The following is a 6914-nucleotide window of genomic DNA, read 5'->3' as shown; positions in this document are numbered from 1 at the left end:
TGTGTGTGTGTTTGTGTGCATTTGGAGCACAGCTGGCACTGAGAACTGTGCTATGCGAGCAACAAAACAGCATTTGGTAAGGCCTCTCACAATGAATAAGAACTCTGAGGTGTCAGTACAAAATCTTGATCGCCTCTTCAACTTGAACCTGAACTCTGGAACACTTAAGACCTAACAGATCTAAGAAGCCTCTCTGGACAGTGAAGACTTTAAAGCCATCTCATCTCATCACCTTAATGATTTTAAAACGGACCAAACTGGCAGTCGGCGCAAGGAGGCTAAAATTGGGTGATGGTGCAGTAGTCAGAATTTGCACATTTTGAAGCAGAGCTACAGCTCATGTGTTAAAGCAGATTAACAAGGCGTTACGGTAGTCCAGGTGCTTGAGTTCAGCTGCAAACAATCTGACATCCAGTCTACCACATGGCTAAGCAGCTCTGCTGTGGCCAGCTGTAACTGACATCTTCCACCATACAGTATACAGTGGTTAGCTAGAAACTAAAAAATAATTATTTAACTTGTCAGATGACAACGCCAGTGCCATTCAAACATATTTTCTCATTCACACACTAGAAATGCAGTTTTCTCCGGGAACTTTTTAAACTGTTTTCTCAGTAGAAACAGTCACAGCTCTGTCAGTTTTTTTTAAATGTCACTTTTTGATGCTCTAAACACCACAAACCCGTTTCGATTCAGCTCCGCTGTGTTGGGGTGGCGCACAGGTTTCAGCGGCATGGATTTCAAAGCCTCTGCAGACAGAACTGAAACCGTCTGCACGCTAGTTACTATGGGCAAATCTGAAAATATGCTGTTTTTTTATTTTTATTTGGGTGGACCAACGTTTGAAAGTTCTATAAAAGGTTCTAGAGACCACTAAAGGATTGTTTTTTTGTTTGGAGTTTAGAGAGTGCGATTGATGGAGTCAGCAAGCTGTCTTGTTTCTCCGTGCCTCTGTTCTGTTCCTAGCCCATCACTTTATATGTATATTATATATGTGTGGTCATTAATCAGTTCAGAATTGATCAATGCTATCGTCTCTAACTTATTCAGCACTAGTTGAGGTTGCACTTTTCAACAAGCTCAGCTCAATTGGTTTGATGTGTTTAGCCCATAAATTATATTACTGTACTCACACTGTAATTCAGTGCACGGAATGTACTTCTGCAATTACATTCTGAGAATTTTTAATCTATAAACACAGAAATGCTTTCTGTAAAGCAGTAACATTTGCTAGTATCAAGCCAAAGTGACATTAAGTAGGTGCCGCTGGTGGCTGTCTCAGTGTGTTGGTGGACTTTGCTTTTTTTGTTTGGAAATTAATTTTTTGCTGCAGAACCCGGAGCATCAGGTTAACAACAGCAACCAACTTATTTCCCGCTTTTCTCTTGTTTGTCAGTGGAATTTTGGACTTTACCACCGTCATATTGTGCGTGTTGTTATTATAATCATTTTTCATGTTATTCTCATTTTAATTTTCTATGTATGCTTTTTGACTTGCAGTTGTTGCTTTCATCTTTGTTTATATTTTCTCGCACCGAGTTTATCATTATACAAGGCAAATTCCTTGTATGTGAAAACCTATTGGCAATCAATCGGTTTATGATTCTGGAAAACACTGCGGTAAGCAAAACAAGCTTTTAATAAATTGAGCCTCTCTCAATACATGACTGAATTTAAAGCCTGATTATCATTATCTTAATATAACCAATTCAGATGCTTAAACTGTAAATGTTTTAAATAGGGCTGCACGATTAATTAAAACATTTTCGCAATATGGCCAATAGCAATATGCAAATTGCTAGAGAACATCTCGTTCTGCAGATTTAAGAAAACATGTTTGTTTGGTACACACCCCACAAAAATTATTTTCGACAATTTGTGTGAAAATTACATTTGTGATAGAAGAATGATAATTACCACAATAAACGTGATTGCAATTGCAATATCTGTGAAAAGAATATAGTTCAGTGCCAAAGTTCATATCTTCCAACACAAAAGAATTAATATAAAACTTTTAAATAACAGGAAGGGTGTAACCAGTGGTGGCAGAAGTACTTTGACACTTTTCTTCAAGACAATTTCACATTTTACCATTGTAGAAATGATAAAGCACAAGTAAAAATTTGAAAGCAAAAAAAATGCTTTCGAAATCTTAACTTGAAATTGTGAATTGTAAAAGTAGGTCATAAACCGCTCATGTTTTGTGCGTATACAATAAGATTTTACTAATAAATAAATAAATAAATAGTATTTACCTATTTAATGGAGTACAGGTATAAAGTACTTATATACAACAAAAATACCTGAAGAATTACTTCAATATACTCCTGTTACTGTTACCTCCCACCCACTAATGCTGCTTCCTTTCAGATCCCACCCCGACAGACCAGGATGATTTATTGGTTTATTAGTTTTTTTCTTCACATATTTGCTGAGTCAGGTTGAAAACTGATTTCAAAGAGATGGCCTTGTTGCTTTCATGTCCTTATATGTACATACAGATATATAGTGTGCAGGTATATGAGTGCACTTCACAGATATTGATGCGTGAATGTCTGCAAGGTTAATAAGTTAAAGAAAAATAATTATTGTTATTTATACATTGTGGGTAATTATATTATCGTAACTTATTTGTTACATACTTTTTGCTCCTGAGGGTTATGTTTAAATGTGTATTCTGCATATGTGTTTTAAGTACTTATATGTTTTATATATTTTTATATATTTTTATTTTATTTTTTATTTTTTATTTTTTTTTTACTCTTTTTTTTACCTAGAAAGGGTCAAACCATAGATTTTTTTTTTTTTTTTTAATACAGTTTTTTGGAGTGGGCGACCCAGCTGTAGGCGTGCTCTCTGCACCATTATCAAAGCGGCCTCCTTAATGAGACACAATTAACCTGTAGTATCAATCTACCTTATTCTCTCCGTTTATACTGGGAATAGGTGCAAATAATGTGACTGCTGACACATCTGATAAAATGTGTGATTTGTGATTTATTTTTTCCTTGAGGTGTATCTGAATAATGATAAATTACACAAAGATAAAACTTTGCACGAACAATAGCAGCACCCTAAAACAGATGCAGCTAAATGGAATTAAGCCTTTATTCATTACTTAATTATTAACACCTCTGCTCTTCATGCTGTCACATGGCAAAATGTGTGCAGTGAAAAATGCCTGTTTAGAAAAGGCAAGCTCAGTCGGAGTCACAAAGCAGTCTCTTAAGGGTAGGCGCCGAGGTCCCCGATCGAATGTTATCACGAGAATGAGTTAGCCTTAGATGTTCTTTTCATTCTTAAAACGAGTCCAACTAGATTTAAAATCCTAATATAAACTCATCTTACTTCGTTTGTTACATTGTTTTTGCAGTTTAGGTGTGCGTTCTGTTTCATGCAGTATCTCTCATCCATCACATGCCCAAAACAATCAGGTCGGAAAGCGTAAGCTTAAAAAAATGTTTTCCAAAAGTTTTCTCCATATTCATTTTTCCAGCCACGTTTGTGCCTTGAAGGATCTTAAACTGATGATGAGAATTGAATCAACAAAATACGTGTGTGTGCGGAGGTGGTTTTCTTTCTCTATTTGACTGTTTGGGAGTGATGGGTAAAGTCCGGAGATTAGTTTGATTCCAGTCAGTCAAATCAGTCCAATACACACAGTTGTGACAAAGTTAGAGAAGGCTCTGGATTTGTCACACACTAATCCGGATATCTCTTATTGTATGATGAGCCAACACTTGGTTTCAATTTACGGTCAGAAATCAAGACTTTATAGGAAGTCAGTTTTGGTGTGTTTCAAGCGGATTTACAAAATGGAATCATCAAAGAAACAAAATCATTTCTCATTTAATATTTGAATATATTTACCTGCAAATAATTATCTGCTTGTCAACTTAGTGTAATACAGTATCATTTTTTGTTTGTTATGCCTGTTGTAATGCTGTCACAGTGACTCAGTGATGCCTTCAGGGCCCCACTTATAGCAGCTGTTAAGGTTCTAAAACTACCGCAAAGCCCTTGCACTCTGTTCAGACAGAGAACTGCTCTGTATTACAACTGTATCGATGGGAAGGTGTTGTTTCTAGGGAAGATAAGGTAATATGACCCAGGATCAGTAGTTTTAGTGAAGTATCAGACAACACTGCCCAGAGGTTCACAATACTGCAGACAGGATTTATATACATGGAAAGTTATCATGGTGACACACACTTTCTCCATGGTACTGATTCATCAATATTTACTGAGTTTATGTTCCAAATATTTGCTGCAGTGCATCAATGCAGCACCTTGAAGGACATATTGTTGTGCAGAAAGTTAGGAACAACTATACGTTTTTTTGCCTGATCCCTCTGCATTCTGACCCCCACTGTGCCAACAATGCTTCTCATCAACATGAACGAGGGACCTGCGTTTGAGCTGATGGTCTTAACACGGTTTTACCTCTGAGCAGGCATTTTACACATAGACGTTGTCAGGCGTACGTCCAAAACTATTCAGGAAGTAAAGAAAAACCCTGTATTTCTACAACAATTGACAGTGTCGTCAGCTGGTTTTAATACTTTTCATTGGTTGAATATTTGTAAAAACCCACAGTAAAGGGTGACCTATAGCACTGATTTTTAGGAAAAATAAAATAAACATGACAAAATATGGAAATACAAGGTTTCCGCCCAACAGAAATGTGTAATCACCATTCTTCTGTTAAAAAATATGTAAATACATGCATGTTGAATCTAGGGACTGATAGATGCTTGTTTTTGTTCATTCATTTTATTATGCAGGCACACAAATAATTCACGCCCTCAATGTTTTACTGAGTTTCACAGCAGGCGATTTGACCTGGTGTCATTAACATAAACTGTGACACTGTTCCACAACACACAGTACCAACGTAGAGGTGCAAGGCCATTAAATGCAGCCATCATAATACATTTTTATCAGTCTGCTAATTAATGAGTCCAAATGTCTGCTGTGAGAAAGGTCTCCTCGCTTTGGTAGAATGTTGAGGCGTTCACTGTCGAAGCAGCAGGCCAAGAGGCCTCCGACAGTCTGAGGCGGACAACATTCAGCTCCAAAGAGACGAGAGGTTGGGACAAAGTGAAAAGTGCTAACAACATGTGCACATCATACACACAAGATGAGACTTCATCACCGGAATGTCCGTTTAAGAGGATAAGGACTGGAAGTGACGGTTTCAGAGGATGCTACAGTGCTATTGTTAGCATATAGCAACGTTCGCTAACATTAAAGCAAAAAGCATAATATTCATCTGGACTTATGATCAAATGTAGTGGAGATTTATAAACAGCTTTGTTTTTTGGTAAATAGTTTATATAGTGAACACAATTGTTGCTAAATCTGCTATATTCCTGGAACTGAGCGTGAATGGAGCCCATGGTATATTTAGATGCAGCCCAACTTTTGGGGTGATTTTACAGGCAGGACATCGGTAGGTAGAACTGGAGGCCACACGAGAAAACATGTTACATAATCAACATGGCCTGACTTCAGGCTAGTGTCTGAACCCAGGAGTGGACGATATTCAAGACTTTGGTATCGACACAGGAAACACATTTGGACTATCTGGGTAAGATCTGGGTCCAGAATGGAGAGTTTGTCATGTTACGTCTTTCACATTCAGTATTGTTTTTCCTCATATTAGTCTCATTTGTTGTGTATTGGATGCACCAAAGCTATTTTCTGTATTTTTGTACAAATCATGCTCAGGTGTCTCAGTGGTAGCTTACTGCTTCCAGGTTTACACCCAGCCAGTGGGCTAGGACTACCATCACAACCAAACCAGTGTACTGTATTTGCCTGGTTCTTCTATCAGTGTTTCCTATTAATTATGGCCGCCATAGTCTAACTTCCCGTAAATATTTTTCCACTCTCTAAAACTCTGTTTTGCACCGTTGCTTCAGCAAAGCATCTCTCACTCACATTTCAACCGACTAACTAGTGGACAAATTCAATTATAGAGCCAAAAGAAAGAATTCATAAAATCAAGAAAATGTAAGAAAACCAAAACTTCCCCCTATGTGTGTGTTTGATGGAGACTGTGGAAGTGTGTGTTGAAGTTGTGTGTGTGTTAAAGTTGATGTCTGTGTTTGTGTGTGAGTCTATTGTTTAATGTTCTACCTGTCCCAAAAGATAAAGTGCACTTACCAGCAGTCATAAGTAAAAGAGTTGAGATGGTGAGAACAGTCCTGAGATCCATCACAGTGTCAGTGAACAACAGGTGGAGAAAGGAGACAGACAGACAAACAGCAGACTACAAATCAGATCAAGACGCCCAACAACAGAAAAACTGATGAAAAAGGAAATGGTGCAGAGGTGTAAACTCCTCAACCTCTCTCTCTCTCTCTCTCTCTCTCTCTCGCTATCTCTCTCCATACAGTGAATCACTTCATCCCCGGCCTGCCACTGCTGCATGTGCAAAAGTGCAGATTTCCTCCCTTCAAAGCGAGCTGGGTGAAGAGAGGCAGAGAGGGGTGGGGAAAATAAGAAATGGTGATAAGAAGGGAGGAAGGAGGAAGAGGTAGGAGGAAGAGGTGAAGGGAAGGGTTATGTGACTCTTGAGTGAATTCACTTTTTTTTCAGCATGCTGATGAGTCAAAGGCCTCCGCTCGGTGAGTGCAGCAGCGCTTTAGTAGGAGAGGCCAAGGGATGAAGAGGAGCATGCGTGATGGAAACTGCGTGTTAGTGATTTTACAAAATGAAACAGTTGTACTGAATAATAAATGCAATACTGGAAATGAATAATACCAACACATGATTAATTTTTAATTTAAACAAATAAATTAAAAATTAATTCATTACAGTTGCATGCATTAAATAATATATAAATATATATATATTATATTATATATATATAAATATTAAACATTAAATATTAAATATTAAATATTAAA

General features: G+C 37.5%; 1 protein-coding gene across 1 annotated transcript in view; it reads right to left on the bottom strand.

Annotated features, from left to right (window-relative positions):
• The window catches only part of LOC118326495, a 14364-nt gene extending 7965 nt beyond the window's left edge, over positions 1-6399 (bottom strand). Inside the window, exon 1 of the mRNA XM_035659498.1 lies at positions 6169-6399. Coding sequence (XP_035515391.1) covers positions 6169-6220 — 52 coding nt within the window. The 5' untranslated portion in view covers positions 6221-6399. The remainder of the gene's footprint in view (positions 1-6168) is intronic.
• Positions 6400-6914: the final 515 nt, after the last annotated feature.

The sequence above is a fragment of the Morone saxatilis genome, unplaced genomic scaffold, assembly GCF_004916995.1.
Source record: "Morone saxatilis isolate NCDOM2014 unplaced genomic scaffold, NCSU_SB_2.0 Contig17, whole genome shotgun sequence".
Taxonomy (NCBI): Eukaryota; Metazoa; Chordata; class Actinopteri; family Moronidae; genus Morone; species Morone saxatilis.
The sequence above is the reverse complement of the archived record's forward strand: the minus strand, read 5'-3'. Positions and strand labels throughout refer to the sequence as shown.